This window comes from Salvelinus sp. IW2-2015, linkage group LG4q.1:29 (genome assembly GCF_002910315.2).
Source record: "Salvelinus sp. IW2-2015 linkage group LG4q.1:29, ASM291031v2, whole genome shotgun sequence".
Taxonomy (NCBI): domain Eukaryota; kingdom Metazoa; phylum Chordata; class Actinopteri; order Salmoniformes; family Salmonidae; genus Salvelinus; species Salvelinus sp. IW2-2015.
Window position 1 is genome coordinate 16,113,740 of NC_036842.1, and position 17,698 is coordinate 16,131,437.

The following is a 17,698-nucleotide window of genomic DNA, read 5'->3' on the forward strand; positions in this document are numbered from 1 at the left end:
CTGAAATTAGGCAAACTATTAGAATTTTTGCAACCAGGAAACTGCAGTGCGATTTCTGCATAGTGAATCTTTAACTGACATGGCTAATTGAGTGACTGTCAGTGAGTGACATAATAAGAGGAAAACTGCTGATGCACAACCAAGTTTTGAAATTGTACCTTGTGTATTCTACTATTCCAACTCTCAACAGTAGGTTGAGACCACGATGGATTGTTGTTGAAAAAATGAGAGGTCCGGACCTCGGTGTCCTCATATGCTCTACTGCACATTACACGGATGATTTATGGTCAGTGTATGGATACAAAGTATCCTAAACTTGCAGGTGTATCATTCAGTGTTTGAGTGAAACAATGTAACACATATTGCTTTGGAGCTACTGCATCCTGTTCCCAGCCTTCCCCCTCCCATAATCTCTTTTGCGGGGTCAACAAAAATACAGTATCACAATTCAATTTACTCAAGATATACGGTTAGCCTATCATATTATCTGTAATGGATGTTGGGTAGGCTATGTCTGTGTTGTTTTGTCATGGATTGTGGCCAGCTACAGAGTGAGTGATGGCCATAAGTTGCAGACACGATTAGTTGTCACTGAAGTTGTGGCATTGATCCATCATGGCCCAGGGCTGTTCGAGGCAAAGAGGTAACATGTTCCATATGCCACAGTGAGAAGGGGGGTCACACAGTACAAGTCTCCCTCCAGCACAAACCAAGTAGGGTAAGAGCTGGGGTGGGCAGTGACTGATGTATAGCCCTATACTGAGCCCTAAGGCAATGAATCTGCCATTGGAAATATGGGTATTCTATTCTTGCACTAAAAGATGAATGTATGGTGGGTTAGGTCATTTCATTTATTCATGCAAGCATGGAAAGTGATTGCTGATATCAACCAACAAGTCTCCTGCAAGATAACTTACATACTGATTCATAACTCACCTTAAAAGACATTAGTCCATCATATATCCAAGAGAAAATGTCCCCCCCTATAATCATTGGGTTGACATTCACCTAACAGCACGTTTGAGGTGTGTAACTCACTGTCATCTGAATCCAGCAAACACACAGCTCAAACCAAATCTGTCACCCGATTATATATGGCCACCATCTAGTGGCCTATCATTGAACTGCAGATATCCCTTCACAGCTATCCTTTGGGTTTTGTGGCTACTGGCTAGCATATGCTGATCATATTAAATGGCACATCCAGTCCATAAGCACTAAAAGCATCCCACATTATGGTTTTAGAGTATATTTAAAAAATGTGTACATTGGTCTTACTTAGGTCCAATCGCTTCTTTGGAAGCATAGGCCATCGACAACTCCTCTCCTTAGTATCTGCATGAAGGTCCCGCCTCCAGGTGTTTCTTGGGCACCCTCTTTTTCTTCTCCCTTGGGTTCCAGGATAGAGCTTGACTGGTGATGATAGAACGCGGCTTTCAGGGTTGTGGACGATCCATCCACATCTTTTCCTCTGGATCTCCTCATCCACCAGAAGTACACGGGTGTACCTCAGTGATAGTGAAAACAAGTGCAAAGAGAAAAGTCAAACGGATCAACATGCAGAAAATGAGGAGACAAATTCAATAGGGTCTTTTGAATTTATTTAAAAAAAAATATTTCACCTGATTCCAGGTTAGCGGTTACATTAAATGTTAGCTTCTACCTCCAGTCCCCACCCCCCAAATACCACCCATAGTCCCATATTGCAATCAACAAGCCTAAAACTACTTACACTGAATCCTTGATTTGTTTCGATGACTGACACTTACAGGAAGATACTATAACAGCTCAAAAAAGTGTATAAGAAAATTACAATAAACTTGCATGCACATCTAGGATAAAAAGTAAACATTTGCTTTTGAAAATATAAAAAGGAACTATTATATTTGACCAGGGCCTAGAAATTAACTAGAAGTTATATATATATGTGTGTGTGTGTATATATATATATTTGTTATTTTGTGTTTTGCCTCTAAAAGACATTCTTAGAAAAACCTGATAGGGCCTGTACTGGAGAACATTGGTATAGGCAGAGAAATGCATACAAGATCATTTGGGGAATTTTGTAGTTAAGTGCAACCTGGTATGTGGGACAAGCCACAAAATTACACAAATATTTATTTCCACCATAGCCCAAAATAATGCATATGACCAAATGTATAATGTATCAACTTATTAACAGTAAAGAAAATCCCAAGTGGTTTCAATGTTCAAGTTATTTTCAACAAATTCCAGAAAAAAACTGACCACAAATTATACTTCATGAAATAATCATATGCATTCTTACAGGAGTGGAATAAATTGTCATATTCTCTTATGAATAATTAACCATTTGTTCACTAAGACAAAAATAAAAGATGAGTTGAATGAAAACTAAACTGAAGTCATACGAGGCTGTGGCATCTAGTCACAATAAAACAAGGGACCCAGAGGTAACAAATTACATTCAGAAATCAATACGCTACACTTCAGAGGAAGACTCACATTGTTTACAATATTGTCCTGCTTTCATTGTCCAAACTTGACATCAACAGAGAAAAAGATCAGGGGACACGGCACTGCTCTGTTTGGAATAAAGCACCAACAGATGGCGGGTGTGCTCTGCAATATTCATGTTCCTACGCCATTGTACTAAAAATGTACACAGAGGTCAGCTATGTACAGTTTTGACCGTCCCATCTTACATAAAGCAGTGATGTACACAATATCACTGACATGGTGGAGCACAATCATTCATGGCACCATACATACATTCATCAGTGAGGATGATAGATCAAGCAAGAGACATGCCAGGAAAGACATGTACAGGAGGCCATCACGCCTAGTGGTTGTCATGTTGAGTAATGAAACCAACTGTTGAGCGAATTATTTTACGGTAATTTCTTCTGCCCAAAAGCCTTAAAAGTCTAAATTCTTTAAGTTAAAATCTTCGTCAATAACCTCTCAGACCAGTTACCATCGAGCAGACATTTTTGCTAAAACTTTACATACTGCCGGGGGAAAAAAGAGCCCATGTCAGTCATCATACAAAGAATAACAGCAATCAAGTTCCACTATTAAATGAAAATCTTCAGATCATTCAATTTGACTGTATATGCTGCTGAGGACACCCAACATGATTGTTCAGAATAATCTGAAATGTACCCCTCAGGCAAACATGGTTCAGTATTTGTCGAAAGTCAAATGATTGGAGAAACAACCCAAAACAGAGATAAACCTATTTCAAGAGGGCCCTCATCACAAGGGTGAAAAATACTTGTGAAGCTGGATGAGAAATGTTGATTATTTTTCAGTGAAAGTAATTGAATAGATTGTTTATGTAGCAGGGCTGAAGCTAGGAGGTGGACATGGGGTTCTGCGCTGTCTTGATAACTATGCAACAACTCCTTCACATTGAGATGCATGTTGATGATTGTATTAGGAGAAAAAAAAGACATCTGGCATTCATCCAAGAGTGTATTACAAAATGCTTGTTTTATGTTTGGTCGATTTTGAACACATCCCTTTAAAAGTAAGTGGAAACAAAAAGAACCCTGTCAAGTCATCTATAATTCCCCATGTTTCTTTCTTCTGTTTCTGACATTACATTTTGTTGTTTTTTCCTCATTAAATGTTTTAGAAGGGGGAAATCACTATGACTGCATACAATGTTTATTTTTTTTATACACAGGGCAAAAATAAAAAGGAATAGTTCCCAGCGAGTGTTTGGGCGGCGCTTTTCAGTCGGAGTCGCTGCTGTCAGAACTGGACCCACTGGAGCTGCTGCTGCCCGAGTCTGAAGAGCTACTGCTGCCGCTGAGATGTGAAGGACCGGTACCGGACCCAGCGCCCTTCTCTGGAAAGAGAGAGTAAGAGGATCATGCATGAGACGTGGCCAAACGTATTACATATCTATGTAAATGAGGTGCAAATGCTAAAGATAAATACTTTCTCAGATGGGTATCATAGCGCATACAAATGTTTTACTCATGTTTAAATGGACTTGCATTTTTTAAATGATTGATAAAGCTAACACACAAATATTATCACTGTTGAATTACCACTGTGAATCATTGTAAGGTTTGTTTGTGTGTCAATTAATTCTGTAAAAGGATGGGGTGCCAACTGGCAGTTTGACAAAAGAAAATCCATTCATTCATACACACACGGTAAGACAAGTGTTGAAGAGACAGGAGATGAAATGACAGGACCCCCCCACACACAATTACATTGTTACAGTAACCATACAACTGTCCAACTCAATAAATATTAGGGATGGGCATTTTAAATAATTTCCCTTTTCAAATAATATCATTACATTTTTTTCTGAAATCCAGATAGTCGAAATAGATGTAAAAAAATATATTCAAAAAAATGTCAACTTGGGAAGTGGCTTGTTGCGCGACTTGGGAGAGGTGCCGCTCTGCTTGGTTGCAGCAGCGCGGGGGATAAGCATGGGATGGTGTTTGAGATGGGAGGGAGAGAGAGAGTAGCCATACAGACTCACGCTAGTTAGACAAACCTGTAAATGCCATAAGTTATCTATCATCCCATCTGGTAGGGCCCGTCGTGACTGCATCAAATCAATGTAAAGATGTTAGCTAAGACAACCCGCTACCTAGACTAATTGAAGCCATTTGCTGCACTTTCCATCGTTGTCTACCACAACCCCAATAAGATTAAACAGCCTACCTGATCATTTAGGCAACCTAATTCCATCATTTAAATTCCATTTTGCTTTGATTAGTCAGATCTCACATGTTGCTTGCTACACATGGATCCTCTAACTGTATTACACTTTCATTGGCCGACAATAAACGTGTGAAACCYGTGTAGGCTACGGTATATATTTTTGTGGGGTGCACATCAAAATCTACATTCAAAATGTTGTTTTATTGAATTAAGAATTTCATATAGATAATTTTTTTATGTGTATTTTATGTATACTTTCACAAGTATTCAGGGTATTTTGAAGTACTGAAGGTATGATTTTCAATACCGTCCAAACGTATTTATTGTTATTTAGAAGTTAACCATCAAAGATGTGCCAATTACATTTTCTCCAGCTCAGGGCTCCATTTATGCATTTGGTTAGCTAACTTGCTAGCTATAACATTAGGTGGCTAGCTTGCAATATCAAGCTTCTTGTTAACAGCAGAGACAATCAATCCCCTTCTGGATCAAGTGTGAGTAGCCTTTTGAGATAGTTGTATAACTTTGAGCTGGGCTGTTAGTCCTTAAATGTAGTTTATCTTTTCTTGTGTTTGTTAGTATTTAGCAAGCGTCTGCTATTGGATAGCTTTGGATAGCTTTTTTTAAAGAAATAGCTGCAATGTGTGCACTGCCAGTAATACAGGTTAACCCGGTATGGTACAGGAAAGGTATGGACATCTGGATACTGCCCAACCCTAACTCGAATACTAACGTCTGCTCAGATTTTCTAATAACCGTGCCCATCCCTAATAAATATATGATATAGTATATATAGATTTATAACCATAAAAGATCAGATGACGAACTTCCTGGACCACAGGATACCAACAATGAATGGGTGAACTAGGTTAAAATGGGAAGCAAGACAGGGTCCACGTGCCCCCGTCCTTACTCTACGCAACTCCTGCTGTCCCTTACGCTATGGTACCTTTTTTGGATGTTTTCTTTTTGTCGGTTTTGTTCTTGTTGTTACTGTTCAGCTGGCCGCTGACATCCTGTAGCCTCTTTTCTAACTCTTTCTTCTTTTCCTGAGCCAGCTCCTCCTTGGATCTCGCTCCCTTGCCCCCAGCGGCCGCTGCAGGAGACACACAGCGGCACGCTGTGAGCACCATGGCCTTCCTGCCCGGACCCCCGCCGATGTGGTGACAGCTAGCTAGCTACTTCACAGCTACGGCCTAGCGCCTAATGCCTAAAGCCTACAACCTGGAGGACTACAGAGGGCAGGCAGCAGGTTCAAAGCACAGGTGAGACTTTACACTCTTGGACTTGAACAAACTTCCATCTCACTTGCTAAATTTGCTGTTAAGCGAGGACTGTATAGGAGTTATCTGTCACGTTATGACACACTGCCTGAATCCACTGCGCTGGGTCCGAGTAGGAGCCGATATTAGCAACACAACAGCAAACCATGTTCAGGCCCATAACATTTTATACAGGAGGTCCATGTATACAGCATAGATCATCTACATCCAGAATGGCATGAATTTGGCAAACAGTACCTTGTGTTCAGTTAGGCTACGTGTACACAAGGCAATCATTTTTTGTTATTTCGTTGACCTAAGCAGCCACTGACCAAAAACCAAATGGTCGGAAGAAAATTTATTTTTAGGAGTTCAAAAGGTTGGGGACCACCTGTATATCAAAAATAGCAGTCAACCGGAAGACATGCAATGAGGTAGAGGGAAGGAACATAATCTAGCTAAGAAAAAAATACCAAAAAGGGAAAGAAAATCTATCTAGTACTTAAAGAGATGCGAGTAAAAGCTGCTACACACTTCACGCAAACTACGCAAATGTAGCGATGGAGCATCATTTTCTATGTAGTTCTACGTATTTTTGTGCGGCTCAATTTGGAACGGACCGTATACGACGCTCCGTCGCTCTGTTTGCCTAGGGTCCTTAACAGTAAAGCAAGAGAAGGTAGGAGAAAATACTTAGTAGAGGGAGTAGTAGTAGTAACAGGCTGAAGGACAGTGAAGGTATCAGTGAGGTTCAATGCATGAGGTCTTCCATCTCAGGACTTACGTTGGGGTTTCCGCTGTTTCTTCTGTAAACAGGACTTGACGTATCGCTCGAGTTCGCGTAGGGTGGAGGGTTTGAGCGTCTCAAAGTCAATCTCGATCTCGTCTGGATTGGAGTCTCGCAGCGAGGGCTCTCGGGACTGGATGATGTGCACTACCCGACCAAGCTTCTCCCCTGGGAGCCTGTTGATGTCCAGGCTGAGCTGGCGCTTCTCGTCGTACGCCATGGGCAGAGACTCCTCGTCAGATTCGTAGCCCCGGCCCCCCTTCTTTGATTGCCTGGAAGATCAAGAAGCCAGAGTGACAAATAGTCAATGCTTTCATGGTGTTTTTTATTATGAGAGGCTGAGCAGAGCCCTAATATGTCAGAGAAAGGGAGGCCTTACCTGGAGCCAGTCACTGTGCTGTTGGCTTTCCTTGAGGGCTTCTTCTGCTGGCCCTGCTTGGCAGGCTGCCCAGGCTTGGCCTTCTTCTCATCCGTCTTGGTTTTGCTATGCTTGTTGTCCTTGTCTTTCTTCTTCTTGTCTTTTTCTTTCTTTTCTTTCTTCTTCTTCGGTTTGCTCACAGGGCCCTGAGAGAGCGCGGCAAGCTGTTCGTGGACGGCCTTTAGCTGGGGAGAGGTGGGGTGGAGGAGTTAGTGGTCTGCCGTAAGGGTATGCTAGCACTTCAAGCCCTGAGGGACTAGAAAAGGGGTGGGTATGAGTTTCCCAGAAAGAAATGCTCCACTTTTTACCACTTGAGTGAATCATACAAAATTGTTTAAGTTCCTATTTCGAAAGGAAACTAGGTTATATCAAATGTGGCATTACTTTAGGGAAAGCCATGTACACTAAAACAAATCACTACATAGTAAGTTAACATCCAGTGTTTCCCTTAGGATTTTTTCAGCAGCGGTGGCAAGGGTAATGACTGTGAGAATGTCACTTTTGGTGACTTTAAAAAAGAAATTTACACCAAAATGCATGAAAATTAAATGTTAACAGCATCTGAAATATAACTGATGCGCATTACTGCAATGTAGGGAAATGAGGAGCAAGCGGTGGCTGTGCGCTCGTGGCTCCCATTCGCGCCACTCCTCGCTCTGTTACAAATATACATTGTAACATGTCACTCATCTCAAAGGGATAATGTGAGATTTTGGCAATTAAACTACCTTCAACTTCCTTCAAACTGCAAGCAGAACCATATAAATGGTAGAAATGAGGTCATCTGAATCTGGGTAAGTAGAAAATTGACAAAATCTCGCACTATACCTTTAAAAGTGCATATATACACAATTTTTATTATGTATTTTTTTGGAAGTGGCGGCCAAGTTTAGCAGCGTCGGCTCGCTGCCGCTAAATAAATATAGGGGAAACACTGCATTGTGACACATACAATGACTTTAAACATGGGAAACTCTTCATATCAACTTTGACATACTGATTGCTTATCTACTTCACAACTTACACAAAAATAGTACTCTATTCTATAACTTTTTAACAATGGATTTTTATTATCTAGTATTTATTTTTGTACTACCAATTCTAAATGGAACTAGGTAAGCAATCTGAGCAGTTTTTATCCCTTTGGTGCATAACATGAGCAAAAATGAAGAGAGCTGTTTTAAGATCGCGCAAAAACCCATCCAAAACACCAGTAAATCAGAAAGGAAACAAGTTGCATACTCCTTTCATTGCCTCAATTTAAGTTGGAAACAACCTTCAGGCAATCGAGAGAGAGAGAGAGCGAGAGAAATAAGAATATGTCTACTTGGTCAGCCAGCAAACATACCAGGGAGAAAACACACACACATTCAACATTTACACAACCATATAAACTCACACACATCTGCCACTTAGTGTCGCACCACCTGTAACTCGCCACTCCCTCCCCACTATTAACCCTCGACCGCTTGCTCAACTAATGCAAAAAAAAATACAAATAAAAGTCAAATAGCGGCATTGATAATAAACTGAGATCAATAAGAGGTTAGTGGGGAGGGGACCGGGAAGTGAAAAGCAAATCACCTGAAAATGCTTGGTGCACCCGTTTTTTCCCCCCTGCCCGCTACCATTGGGGCGCTCCACAGAGATACACTGGTAAGAGAGCCAAAGGGAAATGAGGGGACAAAGATAGAAAACTCCAAAAAAAGAGATCAGAACCATTTTAAAACACCATGTTATGACAAGAGCTATTGTGTGGTACCATAATGCAAAAACGACATTGTGATGTTTTCAAAAAGAAGGCTTTTGTTTAGGTAGAGCATGCAAGCCATCTGTACCAGTAGGTGCATTGAAATGCACAATTTAAAGCGGTAGAGGGTTACATTTAAGTGCTATCAATAGGGAGATGACGAATCAGTGGAGAAAGCAGTGGTATGCATGTCTGAGGGGAGAGTGGGAGGGGTTAGACTGGATGTAAGGTGGCAGCCCCTCCATCTCTGTCTCAGCATTTTGGAATGGATAAGATGGCTGTGATGTGAGAAGGTGGGAGGAAGGCCCTCCCTGAGCCCTTCAGGTTAGAGGAGTAGTCGGACGGACCTCGGATCTGAAACCCACCTGTTCCGCACCCACCTGTTCCTGCAGCTCGGCGAGCCGGGTGGCCCGCTCCTCCTCTGAGTCAGAGCTGTCCGAGCTGGAGGAGTCACCGCTGCTTGAGTTGTCGCCTTTACTGACCAAACCGCCTGCACCGGGGCTCAGCTCCACCGGCTCATCAGGCATCTTAGCAAAACGCATCTCAAACACATCCTGACAAAGACACACAGGCAATTATGGCGAAAAGAAGAGTGACAGAAAGAGACACATTAGCGATAAACCAACCAATCCAATTTTACATACATTTTTCAAATGGGATCCAGAGAAATATTTAAAATCCCAAACATACCTGGAGTTTTCTGGCCATGGCAACAACCTCATGATCTGGAGGGTTATATTTGTAACAATTTGAGAACATTACTCGAACATCCGCTGCAAACATCTGTGCATCTGGATACTCCCGTACGTCTATCTTTTTCTGAAAATCAACAGCAAGTGTTATCCAAACAACACATGGTTGAGCAACCACACAAGCCAACACACTGGTAATGATTAACTGTAAAAGTGAATTCTGCTAGTGTACGTGCTTTGTTCTGTGGTGCGTACTTTGACAGTGCTGAGGTCCATGGGGTGCTTGATGATCTCGTGGTAGTCATGTAGCTCCAGAGCTTCAGCATCTACAGGCTTGTAGAAGGGCCAGGCGTAAGCTGCGTGTTTCTTCGACAGCATCTCCTTCAGGATACTGTCGCAGTACTTGAGCTGCTCACTCATTCTGCTCCGCTTGCTGCTGTGCTGGCCCAACTCCCCTTCCACCAGGTCTTTCTTGGGAGCTTTGATGGGACGTCCTGTACTCTCCCGTCTGGACATCACCTTGCCCTGCTTGCCCTCTGAGACGGGGCTGGGTGACTCACTCCGGCTAGCTGTGATTGCAGATGTCGTGGGGGTGGTGGTGTCTGCTTTCCTCTTTACCCCTTTCTTCTAGATGCACAACAAACACAAACACAAAAAGGCACACCCTCACAGATGAGGTTCCATTCAAAAAACTAAATAAACATTTGTATGCCTGATAAACTGTACGGTGACTTACTTTGACAAGAGGTTGTGATTGTGAGACGACGGGTAACACTGGAGCATTGGGCGAGCTCTGGACAGCTGGGACGTTAGGGGTGATGGCAGTCATTGGAGAAGAGCCAATCACAGGTGTCGTAGACCCAGATAGGGACGATGGTGACTCGCCTCCATCCAGACCACCTGCAGCAGGTGCAATGATTAGAGTGGTTAACTCACAGTACATGGGGTATTTTATTGGCAATATGCACCCATTTTCTCTACATTTTCTATAAGATATCTATGGATCTATCCAAAATTATAGGAGTCTATAGTTTCAGGAACAGAGGCTTATTACCTATGTTTTTGCTTTTCTTGGGTTTGGGTGCGGGAGGCAGAAGCTCCACCTCCTCCTGGGGCATCATGGCAACTTTCTGCAGGAAGATCTTCTCCAAGGCCTGTGCCATCAGGACAATGTCATCTGTAGGCTGTTGGTCAAAGTAAAAACAGGAAGTGAGAAACATGAGTGGGAAATACAAAGAGGAAACTTAAGATCAATTTAAAAACGTAGAGCTTTGGGAGTATCCCTGGGAGAATCTGGAAACATATTAGACTATAATATTAAATCCAGAATAAATGGACCCCTAGGAGACACAGTCTGTATTTACTCTCTTGGAGCACTCACCTTGTTATATATGTAACAGTTGGTGAACATGGTGTTGAAGTCCTGCATGCATTCACTGGCACTCCAATAGTAGTTATGCTCCAGTCTCTTTTTGATGGTTCCCATGTCCATAGGTTGCTTTATGACCTTATGGTAATCCTGATAAACAGAAAATGCAAAACATTGTCAGCATTGTCAACATTGTCATTTGCACAGTGATCTATCTATAGGCATTAGCTTTCTGACAATTATAACACCCATTCCCAATATCTAGTCTACTCACCATAAGACCCAATTTGATGGCATCAACTGGCACGTAGAAAGGCCAGGCAAAGTTGTGCTTCCACAATGTCTTGACCATTACATTCTGCATGTATTGTAGTTGGTTGGTTTTACGACCTGGTTTGGTTGGATTGGTCACCTCCGGGGGTGGGGGGTTGACTCCCTGAAGAGGGGCCGGGGTTGCTGAGTTGACAGCAGACATGCTTGCGATGGGAAGGGGGTGGTATTCTAGGAGTCTCTGTTAACTCTCAAATGGAAAGGGCGGGAGACGAACACCTCAGTTGGTAGTGTAGTTTTGTTCTTTCTGCTCTTTAGTGGCCTGGGGGGAACTGCAGGTCATTGCAGGGCCTGATCTTTTTACCTATGAAAAACAGAGCAGTGTGATGGCCATGAGTATTCAGCATAAGTGTGGCAGCCAAAAATCCATGAAATAGGAACCGTATAATACCTAAAACCTGAAATAACATGAAATGAAGCAATTCTGATAAGAAAGTAGGGCCTTTTCATCACACAATAAAAAATATTTCCGATATTGTAAAAGGGAAATGTGTCCCTGGAGAGATGTGTCATCTCCAGGTTTGAGGCACATTGTCTATAACCCAATCTGCAGCCTGCACCTCATGTAGCTTGGTCTTGCATTTTCCTTTGACCATAGAATTGTATTTGGCATGTGGGGACAGGTACAGCTTACAGTGATCATTCAAAAAATTTACAGGAAGCAAAGGTACAATATTATAACACGAAATAATAAATAAAAACTGTCAGAATAACCTGCTAGCAATTCAATTCATAAACTACAGCAACCACAATCCATTTCACCACATACATAACCAAACAACCTGCAAAACTGACTGACTACAGCACAGCTGTTCTAGCAACAAGTACCACCCTGAGCAGAGTAATTGCTGTAGCTGTGATAACGTTAATGCAATCTGTACTAAGGACACTTCAAGAATGACAACTACACAGACATTGTTCTGTATCTCTTTCAATGACTAGTAGTAGCTACTAGCGTTAGACAAAACATAGCTATATTTGACCGTGAAAAAAATGTAGCTGGCCAGCTAGCACGTAGAAGCCAATGATGTGTATATATATAAAAATCAGTGGTAGTAACGTTAGGTAGTTAGTAGCTGACGTAAGGGTGGCGCTGCCTCCCGCGTAAACAATCACATAAACTAGTTTATTAACGTTAGCTAGCTAAATGGCTAGTTACATATAAAAGCCATCACTAACTGTATAGCTGTTATTCGTTTCGCTGAAACCGCTGCAATACTGTATGTAACGGCATGGCATCGTATGGCAAAATATTGGAATTAGTTATCTAGCTAAATTGGTTATGATATCTGCTGAACAAAACGCGTGTAACTTAGCTAACTAGCAAGCTATACTAGCCAGCGTCACGCGCGGGGGAAGTGCAAAGGGAGCTTGGAACACTTTTGGAACAATTCGCGCGGACTCCTTTGCACTCCGTGGTTCGAGTGTCCAGACTAGTGCCGTAAAGCTAGCTAACGTAGCTAGTTTATAGAACATTTGAGACGTAGCTAGTATTCACTACAGTAAACATATGTGACTACCTAGCTAAATGTGAATACACCAAAACCAAATAGGTGGTATTATGGGCTCCACTGCAACATTCTCCAAAAAGATGGCGGGCATATGTTATCCTTTAGGTATCACTAGGTAGCTAACGTTAACAGCCGATTTAACTTCACCCCCCCCTAGCTAACTACGAACAGTTTCATGAAATATATTTTATAACTAAATAACCCTCCTTGTTTTATCTGTGGTTTCTGCAAGAGCATGTAGCTATTGCTACCACAACTGCGTAGCTGGCTAATTTGCCCACACTAATATCTTGTTAAACGTTTCGCGCCCATATTACCAAAATATTTAACCCAATAGACAAGTAATTTGTTATGCTTTGTTGTATTGTTGCAATGCGCTGTCAAACGTAGCTTTGCTGAAAATCATCGGACGTTAGCTAGCTTGCTTAGTTAACGCTAACAAGCGTTTCAGCACCCCCTTTTTCATTACACTGAAGTATGAACATTACATGTTTCGCTAAAGAAACGCTATTATCATAATAATTATGGTGAAATATAAATATTTTAATGCATTACTTTCTTGAGGCCTCCGATGGGTTTGCGTGTAGCTGGCACCCCGAGTTGCTCTTGCTTTATTTGAGCGAGGCCGAGCAGCATGAAGATGAGGTTGCGCATGCGCACGGTTTGTGATAAATTTACTGGCGCTGAAGACTACGCTCCCCAACATGTGTGTTGTTCAGTGTATATACTGCATACTACTATCAAATATTTTCGAGTATACTGAAACCCGAAGTATGCAAAGGCCACGCTAAATAAATACATTGGGCTGCAATAATGTGCAATACAAATAAACAGCTGGAATGGCTTTATCTTCAGCTAGCAATGTACGCCATGGATGGATGACTTTACCATGTATTATGGATATTTCACAAATCTTTTTAACTTTATATTCACCTGTAAACATTCAAAGGAAACAGAGATGAGTGCTGATACCTTCCCCCTGTTGTTTCTCCTGGTTCTGTCTGCTGTGTTTTACAGAGAACCAAAACCTCTCAGGGCAGGGCGTCTCCGGCTCTGCACTCCTACCTGGCAGGTTAGTCCAGGACACCCCAGCCTTATAATCACAAGATCGGTCTGTCTTGAGCACACTCATTCCTGTCCCTGATTCTGCTCAGCCTGTGCCCTCTCTTTCGAGCTGCCCTCCACTGCACATAGTGATAACTATGTGGTTAAGTTTGTGTAACTATTCATACACGTCTGTATTGTTGATGTGTCTCGACATGTGTAACTAGGTTTTATTCCAGTCCAAAACCTAAAGTTTACAAACGTGACTCCAATCAGAACCACCGTCAAATCGTCCCTCCTCGCGTGCCGTAAGCACTGCCTAAGCACACATGCGCAATGTGTGTCTTCTTCACTGCCACATTCCCCGCCTGAGCCCTAAACTGAAACGAACTGCCCCTAGATTTTTATTCATGCTCAATTAGGGCGAAAATACATTCATCGTATTTATAGGCTAAACAAATTCGTGTAATTGATAAGATTTCTTCCTAAAGGAAGAAATTCGGCCGAGCAAATACATTTTAACATTGGGCCTTACCGTGAGTATCCCTGATTTTATTGTTTGAATGGAGTAACGTCAGCTAGCTAGCCTGGTAACTAGTAGACCTTGCAATTTGCATGTGCAGTGAGAAGCTAGCTAAACGAGAGAGTAAGGCCATGTGTGTTTAACATAGTTAACTATATTTTGAAGGATAGGATTCATACAATAACTACCTGGATTAAAACCATTAGCTAACTATTATCACCAACAAGATGCACACTACGTTAGTGTTCGCGAACAACATTGCTAGCTATCGTAGCTAGAAAAGAAACACAGGCCCATCTGCGGTACTTCCACAACTGCGGTTAATGAGGTTACTATAGCTATCTAACTCACGGTAATTTGTTTACTTGCAATGGCAGTTAGTTAGCTGGCCAGCCAGGTAACATAGTATCTCCTCTCTTTCTCCAGACAAACGAACGTCATTATTACTTAGTTAACTACTCGGCTCTACCTAGCTAACGTTACTTAGCTGTGCCATCCATGACTGGGTAGGAAGCCAGTGTGGGGGTAATTTACCAGTCGCTACGTTACTAACAAAATTATACCTAGAGTTCAAAATCATATCCAATATTGTTATATTCATCTACAAACTAAAGGGTATCGTCTTGCGTTGTATCTATACAATTTCTTATCCTTACATTTCCCCTGACAATATCGTCATCGAAAAGCTAACTCAACTCCATTGTCGTCACTAGTTACAACAGTCAGAATGCCCGCCTACTCGACCAATCAGCTGGAGTGTGACGATGCGTATGCCGGTTTACGGTTCGTGGGAAACGACCAATCAGATGAGGGAGTGTATGCAGACGAGGACCATGGGGTGTTTCTCAATATGCAACCTACCGTGCTGCACATGCTCAAATATCTTTATAACTAAACCAAAAGATGCCACAGCCTGTCGTTTCCAATGGGAACAAATTAGTCATAGTGGGCAGACCAAGTAATGAGGTGGGCAGAGCCAAGCACGAGCTAGCGAGATCCTGTTGGCGTGTCCTAGTATAATTTGCATATTTGCGTTAGGGAACGCCTACTATGAAGTGCGCGTGTGCAATAACCCCATTTTGCCTTTTTGCACTTTCTAAACAACGCGATAAAAAAATAAAAAATAACAGTCTACAAAACGCAGTCCACTCTGTTCATAACAGATTCTAGTTTTGGAAACAGAAAACGGTATTGAGATCAAATATTTCCTTCATGAGAAGATTGGCAGAATGTCACCCAAATCCATCTTCCATACCCTTTTCCATATACCATATTTGGTAGTGAGTGGAAACGCGATAAAAAAAAGTCTACAAAACTTAGTTCAATGCTTCACATTTATACCATCCAGTGAAATATCTGTCTTATTATTCTATCTTTGTTCTCATGCTCCGAGTTTATTCTTCGACCACGTTTTCTTGAGTATGTTCTTGTGAGGATGAGAGTGTGGAGAATGCATAAAACAATACATTTGAGAAACAATCGCACTCCCCCTGCTGTATTACCTCACGCGTCACTGAACCTTCTTCCAGCCAGGACAATGGCAACAATAGACTATATATATATATATATATATATATATATATATATATATATACATACACAAAGCAACGATTTTCATTCATAATTATCAACTAGCTATATGTGAATCGTAATAATGTAGCTAACCAGATAGTTTAACAGGCAAAAATGACCAAATACTAATATTATGTAAGATGGATGTCAATTCTTGGGTAGCTAGCAAACAATTATTTGTGGCTATCTGGCTAGCTAACAGTACTAGTAGTTAGCCAGTTAGCCCTGTTGACTTATTATGTACATATCTACTGTATGTAGGCAGGTTAACATGCCAAAATTAACACTGCATGTACAGTACCAGTCAAAAGGTTTGGACACACCTACTCTTCAAGTGTTTTTGTTAATTTTGACTTTTCTACATTGTAGAATAATAGTGAAGACATCAAAACTATGAAATAACACATATGGAATCATGTAGTAACCAAAAAAGTGTTAAACAAATCAAAATGTATTTTAGATTTGAGATTCTTCAAAGTTGCCACCCTTTGCCTTGATGACAGCTTTGCACTCTTGGCATTCTCTCAACCAGCTTCACCTGGAATGCTTTTCCAACAGTCTTGAAGGAGTTCCCACATATGCTGAGCACTTGTTGGCTGCTTTTCCTTCTGCGGTCCAACTCATCCCAAACCATCTCAATTGGGTTGAGGTTGGGTGATTGTGGAGGCCAGGTCATCTGATGCAGCACTCATCACTCTCCTTGGTCAAATAGCCCATACACAGCCTGGAGGTGTGTTGGGTCATTGTCCTGTTGAAAAACAAATGATAGTTCCACGAAGCGCAAACCGGATTGGATGGCATATCACTGCAGAATGCTGAGGTAGCCATAATGGTTAAGTGTGTCTTGAATTCTAAATAAATCATAGACAATGTCACCAGCAAAGCACCATCGCACCTCCTTCATGCTTCACGGTGGAAACTACACATGCGGAGATAATCCGTTCACCTACTCTGCATCTCACAAAGACTCGGCGGTTGGAACCAAAAATCTAAAATCAGACCAAATGACAGATTTCCACCGGTCTAATGTCCATAGCGTTTCCATCCATTGTGTTTCTTGGCCCAAGCAAGTCTCTTCTTATTATTGGTGTGCTTTACTAGTGGTTTCTTTGCAGCAATTTGACCATGAAGGCCTGATTTACACAGTCTCCTCTGAACAGTTGATGTTGAGATGTCTGTTACTTGAACTCTGAAGCATTTATTTGGGTTGCAATTTCTGAGGCTTGTAACTAATGAGCGTATCCTCTGCAGCAGAGGTAACTCTGGGTCTTCCTTTCCCGTGGCGGTCCTCATGAGAGCCAATTGAATCATAGCTTTTGATGGTTTTTGTGACTCCACTTGAAGAAACTTTAAAAGTTCTTGACATTTTCCGTATTGGCTGACCTTCAAGTCTTAAAGTAATGATGGACTGTCATTTCTCTTTGCTTATTTAAACTGTTCTTGCCATAATATGGACTTGGCCCTATTTGGTAAAATACAATCTTCTGTATACCACCCCTATCTTGTCACAACACAACTGATTGGCTCAAACACATTAAGAAGGAAAGAAATTCCACAAATGAACTTTTAACAAGGCACACCTGTTAATTGAAATGCATTCTTGATGACTACTTCATGAAGCTGGTTGAGAGAACGCCAAGATTGTGCAAAGCTGTCATCAAGGCAAAGGGTGGCTACTTTGAAGAATCTCAAATATAAAATATATTTTGATTTGTTTAACACTGTTTTGGTTAGTACGTGATTCCATATGTGTTATTTCATAGTTTTGA

At 41.6% G+C, this 17,698-nt stretch overlaps 2 protein-coding genes across 11 annotated transcripts in view; one reads left to right on the forward strand and one right to left on the reverse strand.

Moving 5' to 3' along the window:
• Positions 1-1,584: 1,584 nt before the first annotated feature.
• LOC111961549 (bromodomain-containing protein 3) lies at positions 1,585-14,066 on the reverse strand. 10 transcript variants are annotated; one of them, XM_070441963.1, is made up of 13 exons: positions 13,763-14,066; positions 11,224-11,583; positions 10,962-11,099; positions 10,635-10,764; positions 10,317-10,480; positions 9,836-10,207; positions 9,579-9,707; positions 9,254-9,442; positions 8,723-8,791; positions 7,100-7,323; positions 6,718-6,992; positions 5,621-5,767; positions 1,585-3,835 (listed from the first exon to the last, which is right to left on the reverse strand). In XM_070441963.1, the coding sequence occupies exons 2-13, from the start codon at positions 11,422-11,424 to the stop codon at positions 3,720-3,722; spliced, it is 2,154 nt and encodes a 717-aa protein (XP_070298064.1). In that variant the 5' UTR covers positions 11,425-11,583; positions 13,763-14,066; the 3' UTR covers positions 1,585-3,719. The 10 variants fall into 10 exon arrangements, with proteins under 10 accessions (XP_070298064.1, XP_070298062.1, XP_023839690.1 ...); XM_070441961.1 differs by having other exon boundaries at positions 13,724-14,066; XM_023983922.1 differs by lacking the exon at positions 13,763-14,066 and adding an exon at positions 13,346-13,437 and having other exon boundaries at positions 9,836-10,204.
• A 124-nt stretch (positions 14,067-14,190) lies between these two features.
• LOC111961551 (WD repeat-containing protein 5) overlaps positions 14,191-17,698 on the forward strand; it is a 41,488-nt gene continuing 37,980 nt past the window's right edge. The window contains exon 1 of the mRNA XM_023983930.2: positions 14,191-14,370. The gene's annotated coding sequence lies outside the window, so the exon portion shown is untranslated. The remainder of the gene's footprint in view (positions 14,371-17,698) is intronic.

Coding starts and splice junctions, on each gene's coding strand:
- LOC111961549 (XM_070441963.1), bottom strand. CDS start 11,424: ATGTCTGCTGTCAACTCAGCAACCCCGGCCCCTCTTCAGGGAGTCAAC. Junction 11,100..11,223: donor CCATCAAATTGGGTCTTATG/GTGAGTAGACTA, acceptor TCTGTTTATCAG/GATTACCATAAGGTCATAAA. Junction 10,481..10,634: donor CAAGAAAAGCAAAAACATAG/GTAATAAGCCTC, acceptor CACCTGCTGCAG/GTGGTCTGGATGGAGGCGAG.